The following is a 27,557-nucleotide window of genomic DNA, read 5'->3' on the forward strand; positions in this document are numbered from 1 at the left end:
TGGACACCAGGACTAAGTTGTTTAAAAAATAAAATGACATGAAATTATATGTATAGGCAAAAACAATGGGATTTTTTTTTTTTCAATCACCAATAAATTTGGGGGTTTCAGGTTTTTTTTTTTAACCAAAATTTGTATAAAGAGGATTCTCAACTATGTTATGAAAGAAATAACGGAATTAATTGATACACCATTTTACTTTATGCAATATGTGGGTAAAATGGCCATAAATTAATATTCCCATTCAATGCAATGTATCTATACACTAATTTGCACATTAATGTGTTCTTGGAGCAACATTTAATGAAAAAAGAAGTGTAATAATTGTCAACATTTTAATAATAATATCTAATATTTCATAGGAATATTGATGTATAATTTATTTCCATATTCACTTCTTGTGTCTCCCAAAATGCCTGATAAACATGATTTAAGTCCTGATGTCCTTTACAGTGGACATGTATGAAATCAATGCCCTGTTCTGGAACAGAAAGTCATTTTTTGATTTGAAACCCCACAACATTTTCCTGAGATGTTGGTTTATGAAATACAATTTGAAAAGTAGTCCAATTTAAATTATAATTACAATATATTATCATATTTACTAAATTTGATCACTAAATTAATGTCAGACATTTTTAAAGACCAAGGAGAAGTTGTTTTCATGGTGAAACCTCCAAACATTTGGTATCTCCTACAGGCCCTGTAAGTCCTGAATGTGCTCTTTACAGGACACCCAGGTTGTGACATGTGACATGTATCATGTCAGAGAAATTCACTAAAATATAACGTCCACTACAGTGGACAAAAGTCTATTCCTGGGTCCCTTATTCCTCTTAACATTTTAAGTGTGTATGTCTTTAAGAAAGGTATGGTTGGCCTGTCATGTGAGGGATCACATGACCGAAAGCAGGAACTACACTTGTATAAAGAGCGCAGCATCGTAAACAAACAGGGTTCTCAACAGATACCAATCACTTTTCTGGAGTGTGGAGTTACCACCTCCGGACTCTGTGAACTGTATATACACTGGTGGACACTCACATTAGGACGCTTTAACACACAAGGATTCTTATGGACTGTTTTAGGCAATGGTGCGATGGACTATGCTTTTAACAGCCTGAGTTTTCCTGCTTTTGTGTTGTTTTAAAGTCTCTTGTGAAGATTGTAAATACACCGTTCTTACCACTTTAACCTCAGTTTTGTCTCATTCTTTTAACACCCAATTCCCCACACAATAAAATCTGACCCCGTTTTAACTTTTGTAATCTCAACCTAATTGGCTGAACGTTACAATGTTACTCAATTTAAATGTTTATATCATGAAAATGTTATATTTGTTAACTTAATATATAAAGTTTGTGGTAATATTTTATTTGAAGGAAATCTATACTTTTATTTATGATATTAAGGACATTTATAAATGTTTTCTATATTATAATGTACTTCTATTTTTTTTTAATTGCTGTTTTTGTAATGATGCTGAAAATTCAGCTTTTTCCTTAATATTTGCAGTGCTTTTTCAATTATGAAACGATTGTTTTATAATTACAAGACATAATCATGTCTAATGGCAAACATTTATCACCTAGAAGTTTATAAAGCCATTTATTTAGCTGATGCAAATTTGTTTAACTGAAACATTTCTTTTGCTGACATCCCAAAGAAAAAACTACATCTTATGTTATCATTGTACATTCATACCTTGTGAGATCTAGTTTTATTTATGCATATTGAGACAATAGTTGGGCTGAAGGCTGGAAGATGTCAAACAAATTACACTACATGAGCTACATGTATTCTTAAATTACACATTACAATGGAATAGCTATTAAAAATATATTAAATCCTGAGAAATGAGACATTTTAAATGTAGCAAATTAAACGTTCCTATACAATTTCATCTGTGAGTGTTAAATCACTCCATATGTGAGCCACAGCTTCTTATAAAAGGCACATTCTCTTATACACACGACAACCACATTACAACCCCATAATCCCGTTTGTTACACGCTTCCCAGCCGTGCCATGCTCACACGTGCCTATTGAAGCCAGAGTTAGAGATTATGAACCGTTTGCATGCGCTGCATGTCAGCATTGCATCAGACACAATATTCCTAGAAGAACGTGAGATGAGTGTTTTGTTGGAAGGGAAACTTTAGTTGCGGCGCATGACAGTCTACACAAAGATGAATGGAGCCTCTTGGCGGGACTGTGGGATCTCAGAGCTGGGACTCTCAGGCTCGTTGGATCCGCTGTGTCTGGCTTTAATGAAGGAGGCTCTGTTCTTCCTGTAGCTCTCTGTTCACTTCATTATTTGTTGTCTTGATGTCAGCCTACAGAAAGGAAACAATCATCAGCATCATGTATGTCATATTAAAGACAACTATTGCCATTAAAGGCAGCATGATATCCGTGCCCTCATAATCTTATAACTTCCCCTCCCTCTGACCCCGATGACATCTCTTCTCTTCTCTGATGATGTTTACTGGCGCAAGGGCAGGATATCCTGTCACTCACATGGCATCACAGCAATAGAGTGGTGCAGGGATGAAGTCAAAACCTGGAAGACTAATTCACAGCTTGTTCCCTCAATATTTTCCCATGGGGTTTTATAATAGAGTTTTTTTTTTAATTATGAGTAAAATAAGGTCTGTGGTAAACATTACCCCAGACAGCAACATAGTGTCGCCCAGATCCGGCCCACATCATGGATTCCACATGTACCAAATGTGGCCCGGATCTGGGCCGACACTATGTTGCTGTCTGGGACGATACTTAAATGTTTTGCTCTACATTGTAACTACAGACACTCACACTCCAAACGTTCTAACCCAGTTACTTAGAAACATGTTTTTTTTAATAAATTTTTTTTTTTTGCGTTTTCAAAATAATTTGCGTTTTCGAGATTTCGAGATGTTTCCTTGTTTGGAAGCCGATTCACTTTTATATACGTCACAACAGGGAAGAAAAGACTACTGAAATCACAACTTCCATTTCATGCCGACTTTAAATGCTCGATTTGATTTGGTGCGTATGCTGAACCTCGAAAGACAAAAATAAACGTAATACACAAAAGAGTGAAAGTTTTTCCTAATCATTTAGGATAAAGACACATTCACATCCAGAACGATATTTGCGTCCACATCAACACATAACTATTTATTATAAGCGAGTGCTGCAGTTTTGTCGTCTGTCATTTTAAATGCGCAACCTTTAAAGTTTGGTGGATTCTGATTTTGAATTGTATAAAGCACTATATAAATAAAGGTGACTTTATAAACTGTTCAGGCTTTGCTTTTGTCTATTTTCTCATTATGAATATGATACTTTTCAAGTCGAATAAACAATTGTATAATAAAATAAATCATTTAGTTTTGAAATGTACAAAAAATAAAATTACATCTTGAAACTCATTGTGTTTGCAAAAGTGTTTGACAAATTGTTAGAGACCACTATCCAGAAAAATTATTGTATACACTTTGGAAAAAGAGTTGCTTTCGTAACTCCACAAAATTTGCAAGAATTTTCAATATCCAAGTTAAATTGTTCAATTGATTGTTTAACAGGATAGATTCTAGGCCTATAAAAGACCTCTTAAGTATTTGTTTCTTATTATTCAAACTCTTTTCCAGTTAATATTTCCAAAAAAAGATGACTAAAAGCTAATTAAGCAATAAATACACTACCACCATGATGATATGCGGATGGTCAATTTCAAAAAGCTGCCGATTGGAGGTATCAATCATATCTGTTGCATAAACATTATGCATTATGGGACAAGTTACGGGCCAAATTTTAGTACCTAGGCCAGGTCTGGGATTTGTTCAGTTGTGAGCAATTTAGTAATAATGACCCTTGCCTCAGTATACACTATACACCACTAATCAGCTAAACCTAAGATTAAAGTTCACTGAGGTAAGATGGCTGATTAGAGGCTGTAAGCTAAATACAGTTTAGGTGTTTTTATTACATGGCTGATTGGTCAGTTGCTGCATTTTGCAATCAAATATTTTTATAAACTTAATACAACCCGTTCTGGTTCCAGTCTATGCATTAGTTGTGGTGATTTTTCTGTGACTCTTTCTGCAGGTTACGCTGTTACGCCAGTAGGTGGCGACGAATCAGTGAATTAACCGATTCCTTCAAAAGTACTGATTTACTCAATAGCGCCACTGCTGTTAATTGTTTTGTTGGTGAAATAAGAATAGACAAAGTAAAAGGACTGTGTCTAACATGTAAGTTACTCAGTATTAACTTGCTGTTGTGATATTGCTTAAATATAAACATGTAACGTTAGGCTAAAATAGTAATAACTGTACCGTGTCCTAACCAGACTAGACGCCGCAACAAGGATTCTTTTTTTTTGGAATCGTTTCTATTTCTGTGAGGTCGTGGCTGACACCTCAATGATGATCTCAGGTACGCCAAAATGTTTTGTACAATACTAAAATTGTTTAATTTTAGTTCGAATGTCATATTTGCTTCAGTTTAAACTTTTAACAGCCATAATAAAAGCGACAATGGTTTACCTCAGATCTTGAAGGGGAAAAAAAGGCAACAAGAACGTTCAAACTTTAGCAGCTAACTCTTTGTAAACAAAGGTTATTCCATGACAAATATTGTATCAATCACTGAGTAAGTATGTTGAATTATGTTAAAATAGTTTAATTTTCATTGATTTTATTACTTTTGTCTTTGCGAGTGCGATAGTCCGCGTGCCCACACGCTCTTCTGATGATGATGATACGGACCGCTTCTCAATACTCAACAACGGGTGTTTCTCAAACGGAAGGCTGCATCCTACGAAGGCTATCTCAGTTTGAAGGATCATTGGAAGGTGGCCTTCGGATGAATCGCCCCCTAAACCCATAGTCCCCTAATACTGTTTACTTGAAGGAGTGAATGAAAACGAGTGAGCGAATTCGGACAGCCGTTGAGCGTAACGTTACGTCGTTGTAACGTTACACACGTTATTGCGGTGCAATGTGGGATTCATTGAATAAGTGGACTCAATAACGTCCACTGGTTTCGGACACCACTCCACAACAAATGGCTGTCCACTCAAATAACGCCCTTTTTGAGGGTATAGGGGGCGATTTCAGATTCAGCCTTATTTTCGCGTCCTTCCTTCGGCCTGTTTTGTATCAGATGGATCCTTCGCGGCCTTAAATCCCCCACAATCCTTTGCAAACATTCCAATGCACAAAAATAATATGACGGTGTGGTGAAGATGAGTCCCACCTTGCCATAACTTCTAACGTGAGCGGTTTTAGCTTTAGGCCATGTGGTGGTAGCTTTATGCAGCATGCTAAATCACACTGCTATGTACAAGATAAGATAAAAGCATTTTGTAAAAACATTTTAAGCAGGTAGTCTAGCAGTTTTCTGCCATCAAGTAATATATTTATTTGTATAGCGCTTTTCACAGTAGGCTACAGACAGCTATTGTATAGTAATTGAGTTGTATAGCTAACTAAAAAAACTGTTTGATTTCACAATCTGTAGCTTCGGTTATGTACTATATGAAACATATAAGTTAAAAGACATGAATGGTTGTTATAACGTAGTTCAAATGTCTTGTATAATAAAGTGATTTTGTCTGATTTGTAACCAGGCACTAAAACGATTACCCATAAAATGTGCTTTGAACCAATCGGATTGCTTGGGTCTTAAGGTGGGACTCATCTCTTCACCCAAACGGAAAACGTGTCGGTGAGCTTGTTTGGGTTTATTATGAAATGTAAGAGAAAAATGTTTTTGGACATTATCTTTTGTTTTGCTGTAAATTAATCACTAACACTAAATTGACAATAATGTAAGCCACTGGGAGACTGCAGACGGTTGTCATTCACTGTATTGCATTAATAAAAAGCCAAGAATTTTTTTTAATACTAAGTATTTTCCCAAAATTAAGTTTTAATAGTATTTTCGTGCTGTGACCGTGGGGGGCGGAAACGTGTGATGTTGCCATGCGCTCTTACTAGACCGTCTCATTCTAGCGTTTAATTGCTGAGGAGGACACTAGCCTACAAGTCTCCGAAGGGCTGAACTAGGAGGGACGCGGTGTTGATAGGATGCAGCCTTCCATTTGAGAAACACCCAAAAATGCTTCCTTGTTTCCTCGCTCCTCCAGCCTGTGACCCGGAAACCGATCAAAGTTAGCCATCTTTAATGACATCTTAATTCTCTAACTGCTCCGCGAGGAGGCGAGAAACGAGTGAGGAAGCTTCTAGAGGAGCTATGAGTGAGAATACACGGGTGTATCCTATGTGGAAGTCTTTCTTCTCGAGAAACCTGACGCACGTATACAGTACCAGTCAAAAGTTTGGAAACATTACTATTTTTAATGTTTTTGAAAGAAGTCTCTTATGCTCATCAAGCCTGCAGTTAAAAAAAAACAAAAAAACAGTAATATTATGAAATATTATTACAATTTAAAATAATGGTTCTCTTTTTTAATATACTTTAAAATTTAATTTATTTTTGTGATGCAAAGCTGAATTTTCATCAGCAAGTACTCCAGTCTTTGGTGTCTTATGATCCTTCAGAAATCATTCTAATATGATGATTTATGATCAATGTTGGAAACAGTTGTGCTGCTTAATATTTTTTTTATAACCTGAGATACTTTTTTCAGGATTATTTGATGAATAAAAAGTTAAAAAGAACTGTATTTATTTAGAATGGAAATCTTTTGTAACAATATACACTACCGTTCAAAAGTTTGGGAACAATAACTATTTTTTTTTAAAGAAATTAGTACTTTAATTCAACAAGGATGCATTAAATTGATAAAAGGTGATGGTAACGATTTATATTGTTAGAAATGTTTTTATTTTGAATAAATGCTGTTTTTATGAATAAATGCTGTTAACGTTTTACTCATCAATGAATCCTGAAAAAAGTATTCCAAAAAAATATATTAAACAGCACAACTGTTTCCATCATTGATAATAACTGAGTATCAAATCATCATATTAGAATGATTTCTGAAGGATCATAAGACACCAAAGACTGGAGTACTTGCTGATGAAAATTCAGCTTTGCATCACAAAAATAAATTACATTTTAAAATATATTAAAAAAGAGAACCAATATATTAAAAAAGAGAACCATTATTTTAAATTGTAATAATATTTCATAATATTACTGTTTTTTTTGTGTGTGTGTTTTTTTTAACTTCAGGCTTGATGAGCATAAGAGACTTCTTTCAAAAACATTAAAAATAGTAATGTTTCCAAACTTTTGACTGGTACTGTAAATTCTCCTCCCCCTTCACATATGACAGGAGCGTGTGTATGGTTGCGCAAGGCTTAGCCTTCAGACTTGAGACTAGTAGCATGGAGTTTTCTCACTCAAACCACTGACTGCTGCTGCTTCTGATTGCTTTTAGAGGGAAAAGCTACCCATATCAGTTTTCTCAGTAATAATAGCATATTGGCAAAACAGATTTGGCAAATGATCCTGTGCATATATGTGTTTGCGCTCTGGAGACCATCAAAAGTTTCTGTGATTTTGCAGTGTTTAGCAATCTAGCCAATTCTAGAACGCAATGGCCAATCAGAGGTGTTTAAGTTAGGTCTGAACAAAAACCCCCGTGTTTTGAGCTGTGAGTGGATTCTGAGTTCTGCACGCTCGCAAATCCTCTCATTATAAAGTATAGACATGTAAGAGATTCAGTGACAGCTTTTTAGTGGTTATAAAGAGTGTGCTTTTTGCCATGCCAAATCCTGCATACAGTATGCTTTAAAATTAACAGTGGTTTGTGAACGTAGATGGTTTAATAACAATTCATTTTTCGGGAGCTTTTATGCTGGGATATGAAGGTTGTGCGACGACACGTAACTTGAAACTATTTCAAGGAAATCTTTTTAAATGTGTTTTTGATATCTTGGCGCATATAGCCTCGCCCTGGAGTTGGTTCACCCTCCGCCTGTGGTTCCCAACCCTGGTCCAGAAATACCCCCAGCACTGCACATTTTAGGGTACAGACGACAACGTTGTCAAAATGGTCAACGTTTACACGGATCCGAAAAAGGTTAAAAATGCTGTGTTATGTATGCCAGGCCAGTAGTTGGCAAAACTACGTGCCAATAGACTGAGCACGTAATGAACATGCGCGTGACATCACCGTTTTCACAAATTCTTGTTTTTGTAGTTTACACGGAGACAATAAACGGTATCGTTTATTTATGCACTTTAGGGTCGTTTACACGACACTGTTTTCAACTAAAACCCTTAAATTTGATGAGTATTGGCCGTTCATTTACACAACGCCTTTTGGGGGCCTGAAAATGCAAACTTTTGAAAACGGGTTTCAAAGTGCAAGTTTGCGAATTTGTGAAAACGGTGACGTCACGCACATGTGGATTACGTGTTCAGTCTATAGTCTATGTCTACACAAAAAACGGAAAGGAAAAACGTTTCCATTTTTAGTACATCGTCGTTGTGTAAATGTATCATTTGAAACCTGTTTACAAAAGTTTGCGTATTTTTAGGCACCCAAAACGGCGTTGTAAAGAAACGGCCAAAACATATAAAGAGTTTAACGTTTTTAGTTAAAAATGGTGTCGTGTCAACAACCCCTTGGGTGTCTCCTAATCAAACACAGGTGATTCAACTCATTAGCACGTTAGTTAACACTCCAAGACCTCAGATGGGTGTGGCACAGAATGTGCTGTGTTGGGTGTACTCCAGGACTAGGGTTGGGAACCAATGTCATAATGCACCGCAATAAGGAGTGCACAAGTGATGTACACTCAACGGCTGGCTACCAGAGAAGACCCATGCTCTGTGAGCGTCACGCAGAATGAGTTTCCGTATATTGCCTAAAGATACCATCTGCAGCACTTAAGGTGCACTCAGTCTCTGAATTCATTCACTGGTTTTCATTTGCTCAGTGGACTATATTAGTGGAGTAATGTTGTGAATAGTGAGTAGTGAATTAGGTTATATAGTTCTGCAGGAATGACATTTTGTAGGCCAAAACCTGAAAATACGTTGCTTTTTAGCACTTCCAGTTCCATCCCCCTGAAGTCAATTGGTTTTCTAAATGAGTTTTTGGATAAATGCTTGAAATAAAGTCTGTGTTTAACAGAAGTTCAAGATATATCCATTCCATGTTTTATTGTACAACATAAATTACATCAGTAATACTGACTGCCTTGTGCTTTTTTCAAAGATTTTTTTCTTTAAAAGGCAGTTTCTAACAAGTGTCTAAATGGGACTACAGAACAGAAAAAATCATCACCTTACTAGTCCGCTTTCATTGTCCCATTGTGTTTATATTCATGCCATTGCAAACTATTCTAACTCAAACTTTCAGGGAAAATGTTTTTAAATAAAGACTGCAAGAGTTAATGGTGATGTTGTTGTCATGTGACCGTGGTGTAGTTTGTTTATAGAGTGGTGCCGGTATGATGTCACTTTGTAGGCCAACCGGCAGTTAGCATCACACTGGTTCCCTCGACAAAAACCCAATAGGATTTTTCCATAGGCTTTTTGCAAGAAACATTTTCCAAGAAAGTTTGAGTTTAGTTTATCCAGAGAGTAGTTTACAAGAGCACAATTATAATCATAACAAGGCTGTAAAAGCGGACTGAGTTTACCTGTCCATCGTGATGATTTATAATGTCCTCGACAGCCTCTGTAGTCCCATTTAGCCACTTGTTAGCAACCGCCTTTTTCAAGAAACGTAACAGCCTAAAAAAATCACGAGTGGGGTAATGCTGATGAATATTATGTCGTAGAATAAAACTTGAAAGTGTCTTGAGCTTGTGTTCACCACAGACCTTATTTCAGCCATTTAAATCCTTATAAAAGGATATATCTTATAAATCTTATAAAATCCCATTAAAAAAACCCATTGACTTTGGGACAATGGAACTGGAAGTGCTAAAATGCCAACTCGATTCCGGGCTTTGGCCTACAAAGTGATGTCATACCTGCACCACTCTATAAGGTGTGTTCACTCCATGTCATAATTACCATAACAATTCTGAACTGTAAAAAGCCTTCACGTTCATGTAGAAGATGTAATTACAATGTGTAATCTCAATTTTCTGAGATCTATGACTTATGCCACCTGACCGCTGCAGCTTTAATGTGTGTTCGATTTGAAGCGCAGCTGTGTAGACCGATCAGTGTGTAGACATCAAAGTACCGGGAAAGCGATTCGAAAGCATACAGAGCTTTATTTACGGTAATTACGAATAGCAATAGTCTGCATTTAGCTTTTTACTCCTAGCGATCGTATTTTGGCATCAAAAGTTGTGTTCATTTGTGAAAATTATTATGATGAACAAAACTTTTGTTGGTGACAGAGCTTATTTTCTTTAATAATCCAAAGTCCACTCTAAAAATCCTATTGGGTTTTGTCGAGGGAACAAGGGTGAAGCGAACTTCCGGGTTGGCCTACAATAATACGTCATCACTGCAGCGCTCTATAATGATTTTGGATACAGCCAGACAAATAGCTTGTCACTGGAATAATATCACATCGCAATTTATGAAACAATGTTGTACCAAGGAACTGATTTCCTATATAGTCTAAACTACATTAGATTCTCGATTTCCGGTTCATTGGCTAGTGAGAGTTTACCTTGGGCATTATCCATTAGACTTTCTCTTAGCAGGTTAGTCACCAGCTCCAGCTCCTGCTCGGCCTCCTGCACTTTTGGATCCAACTGCAGTACTTCCTGTAAATCAGTGCTGGCTGACAGGTAGTCCTGTGAGAAAACATATAGATAGACCATTTAAACTCTTACTGCACTGAATTCTACAGTAGTGCTTAGTCAGTTTATTCTCTACTGCACACAAAATCGCTATTTACAATGTTTTAAATGGATTGTTTAACCACTGTAAAACGCACAAAAATAAAGGAGAGATACTCTCTTTCCACCATTAAGACAAAATATAAACCTTCAAGCCTTTGTGTGCCAGTGCACGTCTGTAAAATGCTTTCTTATTGTTTGGCTCGATCTGAAGTGCCGAATCACAGTCCCGTTTGGCTTCTGCGAAACAATCCAGCTTGAGATAGCACAGAGCTCTGGAAAACACAACAGACATTTCTCATTCAGCAATGCGGCCTGGCTCTCTCCTTGGGTTCTTTATGCTAGAGTTGTCAGAGCTGATTGCTGACTGAATAGCTTCGTCTGAGCAGCTCCAGTCTCAGCACTTTTTAGAAGGCTCGATCAAATGAGAGACAGGACAACATGTACAGCTATTCAGGATTCATTGCTCGTATTTAGTGTGAACTGCAAAGCACCAAACTGCGACTGTAAATACTAGAGTATGGCTTGCTTCTTACTGCGCAGTGTATACTAACCCACGTACAGTATGTCAGACAGTATGCATTATGCAACATTTCAAACATTCATATGCATACGGTTTTCACCAGTGCTATTTTAGTATTATTTATATACAATTATAGTATTTGTTTTATATTTTTAAGTACATTTTATTTATATATTTTAAGTTTTTATTACATTGATTTAATTTGTTGTCATTTTATGTGCTTTTGTCATTTTTTTGTCAAATTTTCTATCAATTTTTGAATTTAGATTAAAATTTTAGATTTAAAGTCACCAAGAAATCACAATTTTTTTTAAATTATAAATCATTTATCTGTGCGCATCATTTAAAAAAGAAAAAAAAAGAAAATCATGTGCCCTCAATATTTCATCAAAATAACTTCCTCTCCATCATTATGTGTTTACTGGTGCGAGGATGGGACAACCTAGTCTGGTAATACCAAACTCTGCTACTTCGCTTTGCTTCGTAGACAGAGTCTGGCATGGCGTAATAGATAGCCTAAGTCCCTCCCCTCCGCTTCCGGCTCATGGGACCTTATTTCGGAAAAAATATGTATGGTAGTCAATGGCGAGAGACAACTTATCTTTTTATTCCGTCTGAACTGTGCCCTGAATTACACATATGATGTTTGTCAATTTAAAAGATAATTATGAAAGTCAAGAAAGTCGCAGTTTGTCATAAAACAGAAGAGTAACATTTAGTTTTATGTGAAAATCGCTCAATGAACTACATCTCTCGTCTCGCACTATGTACGTCACAAGATCCGTTGCTCGTATGTGTGCAATCTGGTACAAAACACTCAGGCATGACGGCGTAACGTTACGATTATAACGTAAGACTATAGAAACAGACAGACGTTAGCTTCAGTAAAGTTAGCTTCATTCATTGAGAGAAAAGGTATGACGTCACACGTGCGCCTTTTGGGTTTGTAGTCTCTGTAATTACGTATTTTCACAGTCTTATACCTCAACAGTTTTACATCAAACTGCGACTTTCTTGACTTTAAAATGTATCTTTTAAATTGACAAACATCATATGTGTAATTCAGGGCACAATTCAAACGAGATCAAAATATTTGTTGTCTCGCGCCATTGACTACCATACAATATTTTTCCGAAGTAAGGTCCCATGGTGGTCAACCGGAAGGGGAGGGACTTAGGCTCTCTATAGAGGGACTCTCTATAGTCTGAAGTTTAAAATCATTGGTTACCCGTAAGCCAATCACATAACGTTTGGTTATGGCGTGTGTTATGCGCATGCTCAGCCGCATCTAACTTCCACTGTAAACACATGTATGATGCGAAAACAAAACCATCGAGCGAAATACCGGAGTGAACACGGCTGTGAACGACTTTTGCAGATTATGTGAAGTAAATCTACGCATCCACGGTACAATCAGCGTCTACGTCACGGCTCTCAGCTCGCCCTCCGTTGATTGGCCGGCTGTTTTCAGGCCGGAGGAAAACGTAAAGCTATGACGCTGTCTCAGACTGAGTACAGAAGCGAAATGAAATTGAGCGGAAGTACGAAGTCTGACATAGTCAGGCTAGGGACAACCTGTCAATCACATGAGATCATAGCAATAGCAAACCACAACGATCCAATCAATTCCCTATGGACAAAATCAAATCCCACCCTACATTTTTTCTTGTCTGATATACGTCACAATAGGGAAGAAAATCGCAACTTCTGTTTCATGTGACTTTTAGTACTTCAACTTTGTACATTTTATTTCAGTTTGTTGTCAAGGCAACATTTCCAATTTTTTCCCTTTAAGTTTTTCATCTAATATTTATGTTTATTTCAGCTTTAGTTCATTTAACGAAATCAAACTGAATTTTAATCAACAATAACAACACTGGTTGTCACATGACCTACAGTGAGGAAAATAAGTATTTGAACACCCTGCTATTTTGCAAGTTCTCCCACTTGGAAATCATGGAGGGGTCTGAAATTGTCATCGTAGGTGCATGTCCACTGTGAGAGACATAATCTAAAAAAATAAATCCAGAAATCACAATATATGATTTTTTAACTATTTATTTGTATGATACAGCTGCAAATAAGTATTTGAACACCTGTCTATCAGCTAGAATTCTGACCCTCAAAGACCTGTTAGTCTGCCTTTAAAATGTCCACGTCCACTCCATTTATTATCCTAAATTAGATGCACCTGTTTGAGGTCGTTAGCTGCATAAAGACACCTGTCCACCCCATACAATCAGTAAGAATCCAACTACTAACATGGCCAAGACCAAAGAGCTGTCCAAAGACACTAGAGACAAAATTGTACACCTCCACAAGGCTAGAAAGGGCTACGGGGAAATTGCCAAGCAGCTTGGTGAAAAAAGGTCCACTGTTGGAGCAATCATTAGAAAATGGAAGAAGCTAAACATGACTGTCAATCTCCCTCGGACTGGGGCTCAATGCAAGATCTCACCTCGTGGGGTCTCAATGATCCTAAGAAAGGTGAGAAATCAGCCCAGAACTACACGGGAGGAGCTGGTCAATGACCTGAAAAGAGCTGGGACCACCGTTTCCAAGGTTACTGTTGGTAATACACTAAGACGTCATGGTTTGAAATCATGCATGGCACGGAAGGTTCCCCTGCTTAAACCAGCACATGTCAGGGCCCGTCTTAAGTTTGCCAATGACCATTTGGATGATCCAGAGGAGTCATGGGAGAAAGTCATGTGGTCAGATGAGACCAAAATAGAACTTTTTGGTCATAATTCCACTAAACGTGTTTGGAGGAAGAAGAATGATGAGTACCATCCCAAGAACACCATCCCTACTGTGAAGCATGGGGGTGGTAGCATCATGCTTTGGTGGTGTTTTTCTGCACATGGGACAGGGCGACTGCACTGTATTAAGGAGAGGATGACCGGGGCCATGTATTGCGAGATTTTGGGGAACAACCTTCCCTCAGTTAGAGCATTGAAGATGGGTCGAGGCTGGGTCTTCCAACATGACAATGACCCGATGCACACAGCCAGGATAACCAAGGAGTGGCTCTGTAAGAAGCATATCAAGGTTCTGGCGTGGCCTAGCCAGTCTCCAGACCTAAACCCAATAGAGAATCTTTGGAGGGAGCTCAAACTCCGTGTTTCTCAGCGACAGCCCAGAAACCTGACTGATCTAGAGAAGATCTGTGTGGAGGAGTGGGCCAAAATCCCTCCTGCAGTGTGTGCAAACCTGGTGAAAAACTACAGGAAACGTTTGACCTCTGTAATTGTAAACAAAGGCTACTGTACCAAATATTAACATTGATTTTCTCAGGTGTTCAAATACTTATTTGCAGCTGGATCATACAAATAAATAGTTAAAAAATCATACATTGTGATTTCTGGATTTTTTTTTTTAGATTATGTCTCTCACAGTGGACATGCAACTACGATGACAATTTCAGACCCCTCCATGATTTCTAAGTGGGAGAACTTGCAAAATAGCAGGGTGTTCAAATACTTATTTTCCTCACTGTATGTTCAATTCCATGTTTAATTCAGTGTTTCCAAAATTAAACATTTGTTTAGCAATTTTTTGATAAGTCGTCATACTGGACCATTCTTGAACACACCGACTGAATATTTGTCAAGTGTAAGGTTGATTCATGCACATTGCATTGTGGGATACAGTATTCTGCACAGTGTGCTGTGTTATTACTTAACATTTTGGCAAGTAGTAAGTCACTTAGTCAGTAATTTGGCTTTTCCATGCATACCAAAACGTGCATACTGCACACAGTACAATATACATATTGCTGAAATAGTATGTGCAATGTGGTGTGCATTTCTGAACACAGTTCACTAAAAACAGTTGTAAAGCATTTTAAATAGAAGCCTGTTTTCACCTGGTCAATTGGGCATGTTTACCTGTTGGTGTAGATGGCACATTCGTCAGATTTGATAGCCAGACACTCACTGTATTTGTCCACAGCACCTTGAAACTGGCTGTTCTTCACTAGTTCATTTCCTTCTTGTTTCATCAGTGTGAATCGAGCCTCTGCTTTTCTGGCTGTGGAAAAAGTAGATACAGTAGAATTAAACTTCCAACTTCCGTCCCAAGACAGAGAGCCGTCACCTTATTTTTATGTCCCTCTTCAGTAAATTAGCATTATCCACTCTAAAAAGCCGGATGTAACGAAACCTGTCAACTCAAAATAGTTTTTTTTTGACATTTTCATGATTTTTAAGCAGATATCCCAGTCAAATTCTCATTATCGTTGAGAATTATCAATTTTCTTTTTTATATAATGTAAATAAATCAAAGATCAAAGTTATTGTATTAAGGTAGTGAGAATTGTCATGGAAATAATGTCACAATGCATAAAATCTTAAGGCTCATACAAATAGGCTTAATTTTTTCTTTATGAAAAGTTTAATTTCCAGTGTTATTTTAGTAATATTTATATACTATTGCACTACAGTATTCATTGATATTTTGAATGAGCTTTTATCTGTATATTTTTTGTTTTCATTTTAATATTGTTGTGTGCTTTTGTCTTTTTTTGTATTTAGCTTTATTATTATTATATTATTTTATTATTATAGCATTTTTATTTAAGTATTAGTTTTATTAATTGTTGAACCTAAAAAAAAAAAACTTCAGTTAAAAACTTCAAATTTCAGTTAGTTGCCATTGCAACATTTATAATTTTGTTTACGTGTTTTTCATCTAATATTTGTATTTTATTTTATTTCAGCAGTATTTATTTCAATTACAGAAATAATTTTAACACTGGGAATTTTTATTTTGGTTTTAGGTTAAAATGAGACCTGGACATGTTATCGTAAGAGTTGCACAAAAGAGATGCACTTCACTACGTGTGCAGGCTTATGTGGTAGAATGTTTGGCTAGTTTGCAATAGTTCTTCTCATTTCCAGTAAAGGCAGCAAATGCTGTGGGAATACTCCCATTATTATGACATCATCTGGCTCATAGTACAACAGAGCAAAGGTCACCCCATTGTTAATGTGATCAGGTGCTGATGTGTGCTGTGTGATCATGTGGGCTTTCCTTTCTCAGTTCAGAATGAAACCGGAGCTGTCTGGTTCCATTACGATGAAAGCTGACTATGTTACAGCTTTACATAATTGATTGCCATCTAGTGCTGTACATACATGCTGACAAATGCTGTTAGATGCTGCTTGTGACTGAAACTGAACATAATTATTATAAACATGGAAACAGCAAAAATGTAAACGCCACATGCTATGCTAAACCTTATAATGTTTTTCCAGCAGATGTCTATTATCATTGTTCAGTTTTATTTTTGTCAGCATCATACTGTATTATTCATCAGCACCGGCCTGCATTTGCAGTTCTTTGGTGTTCTGGCATGGATTTTTGTTTTTAAAATGCATTGTTTAATCCATGCAGCCAGCTTTCATAACCTCAGCATGAATATCCTAGCAGGTTGAGACTGGTTTATGTTGGTTAGCGTTGAACCACTGTGAGTTATTAAAACCGTGCTTGTTACATCTTGTACTTGTCCAATCAGTGCATCTCATTCAATAATAATTGCGTGGATTATTCATATTTATATGCACAGGAGAACTTCTCACGAAACATTTATGTCTATGCAAATAAACTTGTTCTTAACCTTATTGTAATGTTAATGGATTTGCATTTTTTAAACGAGCGACTGCATACCCATGGATAGTATTTTGCATAAAACACTCCCAAACAATATATAAAGGTTTTCCGCACAACCTTTCCTTTACAGTCTTTCGTCACTCTCAGAAAACTCATGACGCTCTTAAAACTGAAAGCATGTTGTGCAGGAAAATCCTCAAGCAATAGAGTGCAGCAGTTGGGTTCGGGAAGTAAAAACTCAAATTTTGAATTGAAGATTTTGAACGGTATCTTATAAACCTTTAAAGACAGACCTAATATGAGCTATGAGGTTGGTAATCCATGGTATTTGCTTCCGCTGAAGCCGTCAGCCTGCATTATTTCAGCTTTTAAATAGTCATGTTTAACAGTGGAATTTCTGGTGAAAACTACATTCCTCATTCAAAAAATTACACAAATCACAGTGTCGAAAAAAGTAACACGCTCCTAAACATAGATATGTATACGTAGATCCACATCAACCGCCATCTTGGAACAGTCAGTGTGTCGTCACTCACAGTAAGAATCAATGATGCCACAACATTGCGCAGCTTCTGGTTGTGAAGCCGCCAAAATTACAATTCCCAAAGAAATTGGATAACCTTTCACAGGTGAGAATGTGTTGGTTTGTGTTTTTATATGTATTAATTCAATATTACAGGTTTTTAAACTAGGGTAGCTTTTTAATGTTGTGTTAGCTGACGCCTTCGTCTTGTTGGATGGAGTAAGTTTAGCAAAATCATCTGCTGAAGTCTATTGCAGATATAGATATTGTTGGCGCCAGGACACACGAATTGGCATAATAATTTTTATTTATTTATATTTCTATGCTCCAAAATATCTCTTTAGCTCCGCCCACTCCCATGAAGCACTGTGAATGACGTAATTGAGTCAATCTCCCTATGCTTTTAAAATACTGAAATGTTTGTGTATATATATAGGCCTATATATATATATATATATATATATATATATATATATATATATATATATATATATATGCATATTTTGCAATAAACCTGAAATATACTGTTTTTATACAATCAACATTTGTAAATGAGTAGTTTTATAATGCTCCATCGTTTTTAATTCGATTATGCTGTTTGCAATGCTTCATGGGATTGTAGTTTTTTCCCTCACTAAAACCATTAAGTACACAGTCTTGTACCTTTGTATTTTTGTCCGATTTTCAAAAACTTTGTTTTGCTTCAAATCAAAGTTTATAGTGTTATGATTCACCTCATAGCTGAAGGGTTTGGTTCATGGGTTATAACTATTTAAGGAAGACTATTTTAAAATCCCTATGGGAAACATTAGTGAAAAAAATACTTCAGGAACCAGCGCTGCTTAAAAGGGGGCAGGCACTGTTGCACTCTTTTGCTGCGTCCCAATTCAGAGGCTGCATCCTTCAAAGGCCGCATTCAAAGGCCGATTGCCTCACCGCGGCACAACGAAGGATGTCCCAATGGACCCTTTTCACAGACTGTGATGACGCGTTTTAATGGTCAACAGCATTATAAATCCTGCAAAAAATGATGTACTTTTATAACACTATACTTTGTATTATATTACCTTTGCATCAAATTAAGGATGTAGCCTTTGAATTGGGACACAGTCTCAAAACCAGTTCAAACACAATAAACATCTTTTATACAGACCCAGATGCAGGCCTCATTAGCCAAGCAATGCTTATCTGCATACTTAGAGGAACTTTGCAGCTCGAGTTGTACTGCACCTTTCCTTACTCTTTTACTATGATGAAATATATTCAAGATTAAATAACAATCATCCCAACACATTTATATGGCCAGTATGTGATTTTTGCGTACATGTGATTTCAGTTGTTTCCTAAAAACAGAAATTTTGAATAATTTTAAGTAGGAAAGTTATTGATGAATCATTGTTGAATCGTGAATTGTGAAAACGTTCGTACGCACAAATCAATGGGTGAGACCCGCTCTTATCAACCTTGTAAATATGCAAATAAGATATATGTTCAGTAATGGACCATTTCAGATGTGAAAGACAGTATTGTAGCCTACCTAATTTCTTTATAGATTGCTAATGAAGTTAGCAATTTTAAATTATAATCTGTACTGTTTACACTTATTAGTTAGTTCCCTGCTGAAAAATCCAGGCTGGTTTATGCTGATTAGTGAGGGTATAGTGAGGGTAAGTGCTGGAATATTGTGCTGGTCCAGTCTGGTTTATGCTGGTATGATACTGGTCTACCTGGTGAACCAGCATATGCATGCTGATCTCAAGCAAAACGGAGCTGGTGAAGCTGGTTCACCAGCATGCTCTTGCAGGGTTGAGTGTGAGTAGGCCAGCTCTCTGTATGCAAGCAGTTTTTTGGGCACAGGCATTGTTTTTGCTTGCATAGTTTTTTGCATAGTTTTTGCCTCCATATTAATGATGTAAAGAACAATATAAGGTAAAAAATAAATATTTATTGAATTATATGATTATAACCCTTATAACTCCCTCTGCTGAAAGTAGAACTGAAACTTTTAATTATTTTAGTTAAGATTACATTATTAATCAATGTCAGTGGTAAACTGGTAAAACGTTTCAAAGCAAAGGAATTGTCTCCTGTTTCAAAAGATCTGAACACAAATCAGTTAAAATAAGTTAAAAGGAACTTGTGTACATTGCATAACAAAAACATTTAGAGATATGAAAACCAAGAAAAATGCCCAATAAAAGCATTATCATAAGCAGTTTGTTCAATAACAGGGGTTATGAGAAGAGCTTTTTCAATGGGATTGGTTAATAACAACTTGATAATGAAAGTTCTAAACTGAAAGTTACTGTTTTTAAAGACTTTAATACTTATTTGGGAAGTCAAATCCAGCTGTCAGTCAAACTTTCCTTGGTCTTTAAAGGGGTGGTAGGCTATAATGCCCTTTTCACAAGATGTAAAATAAGTCCTCTGATGTCCCCAGAGTGTGTATGTGAAGTTACCCAACACATATTTTTATATAGCATGTTAAAATTGTTACTTTTTGAGGGTGAGGGTGCTCCTTTAAATGCAAATGAGCTGTTGCTCCCGGCACAGAGGGCGGAGCTACAACAGCTTGTGTCCTTAGCAGCTTCGATTACCTCACAGACACACACTGAAAATTTCAAAAACGTTTAGCCTTTTATGTCCAAACTGGAGTCGGACAAAGATGGAGAGACTCAAGAAGACATGTAGACAACATTTCTGAATTGTTAGTTGATGAATTTAGGTAGCTTATGTGTAGTTATCTTCTAGTCATTGATTAGCATGTTCTGTCTTGATCATTTATAAATCGAGTTCTCGGGGGCGGGGTTTATGTACATTTTAGAGAGGAAGCTCGTTTAGTCCCTATCGTTTGTTGTAGTCCTTAAAAAGCAATTTCTTTAAAAGAAAATATCTCCATTTGCTTTGAACTTTGAGCGTTGTAACTTTGCAGATGTTGTTTATGCTCAAACAGCAACATTACACACCAACTAAAGTTTAAAAAGTGAAATCATAATCAACCACCCCTTTAACTATGAACACACACTAAAAAATGTGATATTATGTAACAAATACACAAGTTTTGTGTTGTTTTGTCTGGGATCATATTAGCCCCTAAAAGACAACATATGCTGGTCCACCAGCACACCGGCATCCCAAGCTGGATCTTTCAGCAGGGTTGTGCTTTCTAAAGAGAAGCATCACTATTGCTCATAATTGAGTACAAAACTGTTCTATCTGGCCGCTGTTATCTTTTGGTGTTGGTTATGGTTCAGTTGCGATCTAAACTCACCCTTGTCCTGTTCTGCTCTGTCTGCGCGGGCCTGCAGAACCTCTGCACTGGGTTCATCTTTACGGTGCTGCTGGGCAGAAAGCGGAACCATTGGAATCTCCGGAAGCTTCTCTCGCCAGTCAGGACCGTCCTGATCTATCAGCATTTTTGTGATTCTGAGAACACATAACAAACATAATCAGACATAACTGGAATTTTTACCATTTCACCTAAAAAAAAAAAACTAAAAAAAAATTCCTTAAGTACTTGAAAATATCTAAACATCCTTGAAATGTGATCTATTGACTTGAGGACAAAAAATTATAAAAATATATAAATACTTATTTACAGACAATACATCTTGAATATTGAAGTTTGCTTTTCATCCTGTTGGCTGATATCCTATTGGCCTATTTTGTTTTGTTTTTAACAATGAAAACAACTCTGTAAAAAAAATAAAAAAAAGATACTGCTAAGCTTCTGCCAGGACATTATCTGTTCATTTTAAAGACATTTCATGTAACCCTAAAACACAACATAATGCAAAATACGAAAAAAACACGTGAAAAATCTAGAAGGAAAATGTCTTCACATTAACAGTGTTCTTAGAAAAAACTACAAATGGGACAAGAAGCATAAACATTCCAAATCTAACTTCTTATACAATTTGTCTTCTTAAGGATGTTTAGGTTTTTATTTTAAAGTATAATGACAGTAATAAACTGCATTTTTAAACATTAAAATACTCAGAAAATGTACGTTTCCCTGTGGGCAATGAATTATACCTGTGCACACTGTCGTGAGCCGCCTGCACGCTGATGTCTATCTGCAGTACTGTCTTGTAATCCACATACGCCATCCTGTAGCGCTCCAGAGATTCATACGCCATAGCTCTCCGGAGGAGGGGCTTCAGGGAGAAGGGGTGGAGCTCGAGGGACCTATAAATAAACAGGATGAGACACAGAGGATCAAGGTCTTTCTCTGATCCTGTGCCCTACAATTAACTCTCTAACGCTACATTGGTAGCCATTCATAAAGCTGCATGTGTTTGAGTGTTTTGAAATATTCCTGTTAAAATAGAATAGCAATCTGAAACTGTCCTGTGTCTTTCCTCTATGGTGTTTAGTAGGACAGTGGAAAGTACAGTACGATTACAAGACTCGTTGTCAGAATGAAAATAATAGTATTATTTCCCTGAATTCCCTCCAACGGAGCAGAACGTGGTAACAGACTGCCGATGTTCTTTATGCCGGTTAACCAGTCTGCTGGTAAAGCTCCTTACAGTGCAAATAACTGCGTTGGGTGTTAATCTTACTGAGACAATCGCACGCACTTGCAGTATTACCTCACACATAAATCCAAGCTAAACGCAGCATCGTGGCTCTTGTTATTTGGTGAAAGTCTGGTCATTGGCCATTGAACAGTGTGTGCATAGAAATGTGCGGTTAACCTGGTGCAGTCCTGAATGCAGTCTGTGCTGTTTCCATCTTTGAGGTAGCATGCAGCTCTATTGGAGTACAGAACACAAAGATCCTCTGGGCTGTCAATACCTGCAAATACAAGCACAGCACTGAAAATAGACCAAGAAAGCAGCTTTAGTTCTGCATGGATACACGTGGGAGGAAGGGTTCATAGTGCAGGCAGCCATTCATTTTGGAAAACATTTTGTTTAGTCACCTAATAGTATGTTACAAACCCAACTAGTCATAGAAAAAACACTCTGGGGAAGCTGAGTTTAGAAAGACGGTACATCCCATCTTTCAAAAGGCCCATTACGTAACTAGTGGGCACACCCACAATGCAATGTGGCGGAAGTGAGCAACAGTCTTGTGAAACACTTCCACTTCTAATATAAAAATGCGGCTCTTGTCCCTAAAATGCAGTCGCTCGATCGATGAACCCCAGTTCAAAACCTTTTCCATGGGAAATTTGAACAGCTGAGCCTCTCAATGAACCGGCTTTGGAAACCTACCCCTGTATTACTCAGCGCTGCTGAACAGGATATATGCAATGTTTGCGCACTTGATGCTTTTGATTGCAAAATGACTCATTAAAACGTGTTGGTTGATTTGAAAAATCGAAAACTATAAAAAGTATGAAAATACACGCTATAAACTGTCACCTTGCCTAAAGTGCCATTTTGGTAACACCAACAACTGTTAAATATAATATTTTAACATGCAGATAATATATATTATTTCCCAATAAATACTTAAGTAGCATGCCAGATTCATTAAAACATGTTGGTTAACTTGGAAAAACACAGTATACTTTAAGTCAGTATATTATAAAAACAGTGGTCACCTTGCCAAAACAATTACCTTACCAAAAAATGTAATCTTGGTTACATCAAAATGTTAAATATACTATACACACATCATATATTTCAAGGTACATAAGCACAAAATACTTTTACCCCACCAGAATCTTTGAAATATGCTAATTAATTAGACAAATCCAGCACTTTTAAGTCAGTATACTATAAAAAATATGAAAATATATACAATAAAATGTCACCTTGCCAAATTTTTTTAATTTTGTTAACATTAATATTAAAAAAAGTTATACTTGTTTAACACACACACACACACATATATATATAATTTTTAGATAAATACTTTTACCCCACCAGAATGTTTGGAATATTTTGGTTAATTAGAAATATCCAGTACTTTAAGTTATACTATACTATAAATGACAGTTTATTAACACCAAAACCTGTTAAATATATTGTTTTAACAAGCATAGGGTGTACTATTTCAAGATAATTAAACACAAAATGCTTTAATCTTTTAAAACCCAGTACTTTTAAGTCTGTACGCTAGAAAATCACCTTGCCAAAACAATCACCTTACCAAAACACATATATAATCTTGGTAACATCAAAGACTGTTACATCTACTGTCTAAACACGTATGTCATGCATGATTTTAATAAAATACTAAAACAGAATATTTGTACTCTACCAGCTTCTATACATCCGTCGATGGCCTGCGTGTATTTCTCCACCGCGTCCCCAAACTGTCCATTTTTGAACAACATATTGCCCTCATTTTTTAGCCTGGCCAATGGAGGAGGAAGGGCCCCACACGGGGCGTCCAGATTACAGCTCTGCCCACCACTGAACGCAGTACCAGAGCCCTGAGGCTCATCCTGGCTCTTGTCGGCTGGAAGGTTGCCATTCACTGCCGTGTTCTTCCCCTGGACTTCCTTTGAGTTGGCTGTGTTGTTTCCATGGCTCCTCCTGCGCCCCGGGGTCCCAGGTTGAGAGTGCGGGCCCCCTCCCTCTCCGTGACCGGGGGCCTTCTTCTGTGAATTCCCCATGGCTGCCCTCAGTCCCTACCAGAGTAAAGCGATCTCTCGTCCTCACGCAAACACTCATACACACTCTCCCTCTCTTCCTGTTCCCTGCGCAAACTGTACAGGCTAAGCCAGAAGTAGGAAGACACACCTCCTGCCGGGTGCACCGAGCTGTGACATCACTGAGGGGGAGGGGCTGCGCTGCTGCTGCAGAGTGGGGGTGGTGTCCTGTGAAACAGCAGCCAGGGGAGTTCAAAAGGCCCTGCTGGATTTCACTGTGCAGAAAATCAGCCGACACCGCTTAGGATCTCTGTGCTCTCGAAGACTTGAGTTTATTTTATGGCTCCTGAATGTCCTTATGATGCCATTTCCGTGCTTTATACTGTCATCCAAAAGCTAAATATAGCTCTTCGCTGTTCATTCTCACCGAAGCAGCAAACAAATAACTTATTCCCTTAGACTTCAAGGAATAGTTCACCCCAAAAAGATTTTTTTTTTCATTACTTACTATCGCTCAAGTTGTTCCGAACCTGTATGAGTTTCTTTCTTCTGTTGAAAACAAAAAGAAGATATTTTAAAGAATGTTGTAATCAGACAGTTGACGGTAGCCATTGACTTCCATAGTAGGAAAAAAAAATAAAAATACTATGTAAGTCAATGGTTACCATCAACTGTCTGATTACAACATTCTTTAAAATATCTTCTTTTTGTTTTCAACAGAAGAAAGATACTCATACAGGTTCGGAACAACTTGAGCGCCAGTAGATAATGACAAACATTTTTGGGTGAACTATCACTTTTATTTGAATACTTTTGATGCAAGATAGAGACCAATTTACAACCTATCACATAGGAGAGAGCAGAAATGTGAGTACAATCACATACATATCTATAAACAGAGGTGTAAAGTCCAGGGGTCAGAAAGTAAAAGTCCTGCCATATGTTTATTCCACCCATGAACTCAGCCAGCTGATTTCACTAATTAGTTCTTACTTCTATCTCCTGGCTGAAAAACTGTGCTAATTAGCAAATCCAGGTGATTGGAACAAAATACCGAGGAGGAATTTTACTTTCTGAACCTGGACTTTACACCTCTGTCTACAAGCATGGTGTGTTATCGTTTCCTCTTCTGTGCTTGACTTAAAAATTTACGTTTTTGTTTTATTCATTCATATTTTTATCTTCTTGAATTTATTCACTGTCCCTTGTATTTACACCCCTGTAGACACTATTCACTTTGTTTTTGTGTAGACCTGCTAGAACACGTCGTTTTCAAATACAAAAAAATATTAAATTGATCACAGTAATTTTTAAATTTGCCAAACACAGAAAACTAAAATTGGTATAGAAACAATTTTCACTCAAAATCTGCTAGTAAGAAGTTACAAAGAAACAGCAAAGTAACACATTGAATTAAACACAATATCTCTTAAGTGGAAAGACTGAAATAGTATTTTTTTTGTAAAACACTCCAATAATCAGATTTTGTGAGATTAACCTACCTACCTATTGTGCAATGTCTATTATTTGTATTGTTGTTGTGGTTTGATTTATTGCTACAGTGCGTTTACATTGGATAGATAGATAGTTTTGTAATATTGTAGTGAATGTTAGTTGCTAGTAAAACTTACTGTAGTAAATGTTTCCCAGACACATCAAGAACATGTAAATAAAAAATATTGGATTTCAAAACATTTAACTGTCCAAATGTTAGCAATTTTAATCATCTGAATTCAGTTGTACAGGTGGTCAATTGTTTTTGCTTCCACTGAAGCACAAGATACTCTTTTCCGAAATCACGCTGGATCACATGATCATCACGTTTCACACAAACTTGTGGAATCTACTATAATGACACCAAATACTATTACATTCTACAATCCAATATTTACTTTACAATCCAATAAAGGTGCAATCACATTTATCATTCTTGGCAAATCCAGTCATTTCAGTAAGATTCCACGTGATCAGGAATTTCACAAAAGGGCAAAAGATTTTCCCACACAGATTTCGCTTCCGGATCAAATTGGTCGCACAAATTTGCCATGTTAACTTGCACAAAACTACTTGATTTGAAAGTGACTTCTGTGTGAGCTGTGCTTCATATCATTTCTATACTATTGGCAACTTTTTTATTATTGGCTCAAGATATTTCACGAATGTAACCACACCTTAATGATGGCTCATAATATTTCTATTTGTAATGAAAAGAACCCTCAATCCATTTTAAATCTTACAAGAACAACTCACTCCACATGATTCAATCAGTGGTTTCTCCCCAAAATATCAATTTCTAACTCAAAAATGTAAATACAAACACTTGAAGAATTTTTTTGTAAACAGTTTTTTACTCAATTTTGATTACTGCGTATTCAAATTGTATACATGTATTTACATAATCAAAGATGTAAAAAAAAAAAGCTAATCATAATAGAAAAAACAGCAGGATGCATCTCATCGGGCATCGAATACGACCACTGGAAACAGGAGTCAAGGGTAAATATAAAGAACATCGGGCATAAACCAAGACCACAAAAAAGTAAAACTAAATATAATATATTGACTTAATAATGGCATGCATATCAGATTCACAGAACCATGCCAAGAGCTCAATTTTTAAATGATCAGCCCCTATATTATTAAAAAACTTATCAGAATTCTCTCGTTTTTTTTAATGGGAAAATATATATTTAAGCACATATGATGTTTGGAACAACTATGACAATTATGGTTTGGAACAACATGAGGGTAAGTGAGTGACATTTTAGGGTGAACAATTATTTCAACCACTAAGCATTATTTAGTTTAAAGGATACATCTTTTGGTCCTTTTCTTGTACATGATTCTGTAACCACATTCTCTGCATCTGATGGGGTCTCTAGCTTTGATCTCATTTTCTGTGTGACACTCTGAAACACAAGAGCAAAAATACACAACTGCTCAGACATATTGTATGATGATGGGAATTGTGTTTGCATAGTTATGAAAGACATGGTTATATATATAAAATGACTAATACACAACACATGACAGACATAATGCATGAAGAGTGTTATTACCTCCACAAATATAGATCATTGGCTGTTGTTTGGGAGGCTGAATATCCTTCGGAGGATCCATTGCCTGAAACACAGATACACAACTCACTTCTTACATATTTTATGTGCTATCAAATGTAATTATATGAATTTATTAGGTATAAATTATTATTTTTATATTATTTATTTATTAGTTTACTATATTATGTATATATAAATTATATGACCTATAGTTTACCAAAAAACATTTAAGAGATGTATTCTATTCAGTGCTGATGGACTGTCTAATGTGTGTATGTACACGTGCTGCTATCACACACAAAGCTAATTGTATTATTCTTCATATGAATATTAAGTTATCAGTATTCATTTCATTTATCAGAATCTACAACTATTTAAAGTACACATTAAAAGCATTACCTTTCACGCGTGAGGTCTCAGTTTGCTACAAAACGCTGTTGTCGTTCACGCATGCGCATTACTTATAGAACGACATCAAAGTAACACACGCTGCTATTGGTTGAAGCGGATGATT

At 36.7% G+C, this 27,557-nt stretch overlaps 2 protein-coding genes across 2 annotated transcripts; both read right to left on the reverse strand.

Annotated features, from left to right (window-relative positions):
• Nucleotides 1–1,591: 1,591 nt before the first annotated feature.
• On the reverse strand, nt 1,592–24,162 carry spag1a (sperm associated antigen 1a). Its single transcript, XM_084132070.1, has 8 exons — nt 23,651–24,162; nt 22,135–22,234; nt 21,470–21,622; nt 20,706–20,860; nt 15,189–15,330; nt 10,924–11,050; nt 10,604–10,730; nt 1,592–2,336 (listed from the first exon to the last, which is right to left on the reverse strand). The coding sequence occupies exons 1-8, from the start codon at nt 24,006–24,008 to the stop codon at nt 2,332–2,334; spliced, it is 1,167 nt and encodes a 388-aa protein (XP_083988196.1). The 5' UTR covers nt 24,009–24,162; the 3' UTR covers nt 1,592–2,331.
• Nucleotides 24,163–26,309: 2,147 nt separating this feature from the next.
• polr2k (RNA polymerase II, I and III subunit K) lies at nt 26,310–27,549 on the reverse strand. Its single transcript, XM_084131361.1, has 4 exons — nt 27,443–27,549; nt 27,044–27,107; nt 26,801–26,893; nt 26,310–26,461 (listed from the first exon to the last, which is right to left on the reverse strand). Exons 2-4 carry the CDS (start codon nt 27,102–27,104, stop codon nt 26,439–26,441), a joined length of 177 nt encoding a protein of 58 aa, XP_083987487.1. The 5' UTR covers nt 27,105–27,107; nt 27,443–27,549; the 3' UTR covers nt 26,310–26,438.
• Between the last annotated feature and the right edge of the window lie 8 nt (nt 27,550–27,557).

This window comes from Abramis brama (genome assembly GCF_963993115.1).
Source record: "Abramis brama genome assembly, chromosome: 12".
In the NCBI taxonomy this organism is placed as follows: Eukaryota; Metazoa; Chordata; class Actinopteri; order Cypriniformes; family Leuciscidae; genus Abramis; species Abramis brama.

Bases quoted from the DNA above. Each gene is read 5' to 3' on its own strand.
- spag1a (XM_084132070.1), bottom strand. From the start codon at position 24,008: ATGGGGAATTCACAGAAGAAGGCCCCCGGTCACGGAGAGGGAGGGGGC. The intron at 22,235-23,650 runs GTAGAGTACAAA...TTGTATTTGCAG, and splicing joins CGACGGATGTATAGAAGCTG to GTATTGACAGCCCAGAGGAT. The intron at 21,623-22,134 runs GTTAACCGCACA...GTTTATTTATAG, and splicing joins TGCATTCAGGACTGCACCAG to GTCCCTCGAGCTCCACCCCT.
- polr2k (XM_084131361.1), bottom strand. From the start codon at position 27,104: ATGGATCCTCCGAAGGATATTCAGCCTCCCAAACAACAGCCAATGATC. The intron at 26,894-27,043 runs GTAATAACACTC...CTTGTGTTTCAG, and splicing joins AATGATCTATATTTGTGGAG to AGTGTCACACAGAAAATGAG. The intron at 26,462-26,800 runs GTATCCTTTAAA...TCCTGTTTCCAG, and splicing joins CAAGAAAAGGACCAAAAGAT to TGGTCGTATTCGATGCCCGA.